This window comes from Crocodylus porosus, unplaced genomic scaffold, assembly GCF_001723895.1.
Source record: "Crocodylus porosus isolate Cpor-Errol unplaced genomic scaffold, CroPor_comp1, whole genome shotgun sequence".
NCBI classification, from domain to species: domain Eukaryota; kingdom Metazoa; phylum Chordata; order Crocodylia; family Crocodylidae; genus Crocodylus; species Crocodylus porosus.
Window position 1 is genome coordinate 20445726 of NW_017728950.1, and position 2115 is coordinate 20447840.

General features: G+C 55.0%; 1 protein-coding gene across 1 annotated transcript; it reads left to right on the forward strand.

Annotated features, from left to right (window-relative positions):
- Window position 1: 1 nt before the first annotated feature.
- Window positions 2-1407, forward strand: FOXE1 (forkhead box E1; the record flags this gene model as incomplete). Its single annotated transcript, XM_019554716.1, has 1 exon — window positions 2-1407. A coding segment is annotated over one exon (771 nt), but the record flags the coding sequence as incomplete, so codon positions are not given.
- Between the last annotated feature and the right edge of the window lie 708 nt (window positions 1408-2115).

Below are 2115 nucleotides of genomic sequence, written 5' to 3' on the forward strand. Positions count from 1 at the left end.
CTACATCGCGCTCATCGCCATGGCCATAGCGCACGCCCCGGAGCGGCGCCTCACGCTGGGCGGCATCTACCGCTTCATCACGGAGCGCTTCCCCTTCTACCGCGACGGGCCGCGCAAGTGGCAGAACAGCATCCGCCACAACCTCACCCTCAACGACTGCTTCGTCAAGATCCCCCGCGAGCCGGGCAACCCGGGCAAGGGCAACTACTGGGCGCTGGACCCCCGCGCCCGGGACATGTTCGAGAGCGGCAGCTTCCTGCGCCGGAGGAAGCGCTTCAAGCGCGGGGACCTGTCCACCTACCCCGCCGCCCCGCTGCCGGCCTACGGGCCCGCGCCGCCCGCCGGCTACCCCGCCTCGCCGCCCGCCCTCTTCGGCCTCAGCCCGCTGGCCCCGCAGCCCGCCCAGCCCCTCAGCCCCGAGCTGGCCCCTTCCCCTGCCAGCGCCTGCTCCTTCGGTGCGGCCGGGGCCTTCCCCGCGCAGGCCTGTGCCCTGCCCCGGGGCCCCAGCACCGTGGCCTACAGCTATCTGGGCCCTGCCGCCCCCCTACAAGTCAACCAGGGCTCCTACTCCCACGGCAGCGGGCAGCTCTTTGGGGCCCCGGCTGCCTCACCTCCGCTGAGCAATGATGTTGTGGACTTCTATGGCAGGGGGTCGCCCACCACTTACCCCGCGCATGGCTACGGTGCCGGTGGGCAACTGGCTGGGCATGGGGCCTACCTGCATCACGGGTCCTACCCCAGCAGTGTGGAGAGGTTTGTTTCTGCCATGTGAAGCCAGCAGGAAAGGCACTATCTCTCTTTTTAAGACATGGAGGACCCGGCCTTGAGCATGGGGTAGGACTAGATGACCTCCTGAGATCCCTTCCAGCTCGGTTTTCTTCTCACGATTCTGCAGAGGACACTGTCTCCGGGCAGGAGCCCCTTACCCTTGCCTGAGTTGGGTAGGCTCTCTGTTCATGGCAGGAGCAGGCTCCAACAGGTTCTTTTCCAGGGCCACCAGACTCCACCTGGCTGCTCGTCATGGAGACTCTTCTGTACAATGCAGCGTGGAGGAAGTCAGGGAAACAAGACTGGACAATGATGGCCCCTGCCATTAGCCAGACTAGGAGTTTACTTAATGCAAAGGACCTGTCCTGAGCTTGGCCGCTGCTCTGTGGGGAGTCTTAGCTGGGGTGCTGCCATACCCAGCAGCACTGTGCAGAGACTGACAACTATGAATACACCAAGAGCTTTTCCTCCCCAGGTATCCAGGAAGAGGCGAATTGTCAACGCGTTCTAGCAAATGCACATTGATTCATTAGATTGCATTTCCTTTAGGTCCCAAAGCTAGCAGGCAAGGGAGTGCCTCTATACAATTCTCTTTCTACTGACTCTTAATATAACAGCAATAAATGGTACTGTTACCACTCTGGGCATCTGAATATTTGCTATTTTAAATAAATATACTGGGCTGTAATTTTCTTTATGGCAAAGTAACTTCCACGTGGCAATTTCTGGGCAACTCCCTCCTTTAACTATGTTTGCTGCAGGTCAGCTTTCTTGGATTTGTGCATGGTGTGATTCATGTTTTCCCAAGCCAGCTGTAGTAGCAGACTGGCTGGGGAGGGGCAAGGGGTTGTTTAATCTCTTGGGGTAAGCCTATGGAGCAGTGCTTATCTGAGCTTGGGTAGTAAAAGTGCTTCTGACTCTTCTAACCAGCCTGCTTAGGGACAGGAGACGGGGAAAATAAAGTTAACTAGAAAATGAGGGGCTGATGTGAAGCCTGCTGAAGTCAGTCTGTGTATTTTTGAAGCAAGCTCTTTTTCTTTCTTTCTTTCTTTCTTTAGGATGCAGACAGTCTTATATTATTATAAAATGTGCTTCTTTCAGGTTACTTTATGTTGTTTGGGAAGGGATGTAAGGATTGTGTTTTTTGGACTTGGCTTCCTTCCCAAGCAAGAAAAAGTAAACTGAATGAGGCACTTCTTATAGTAAGGTAAGGATGGCAACACAGAGTAATAGAATGTAATATTGACAATGTAAGCAGGAGAAGAGATGCATGCACCAAAGTCTCCTCAAGACCAGTTAAGTGTTCTTTCCCCTTGGCTACAATGCCTTTCTCCTGCATTTTGTCTC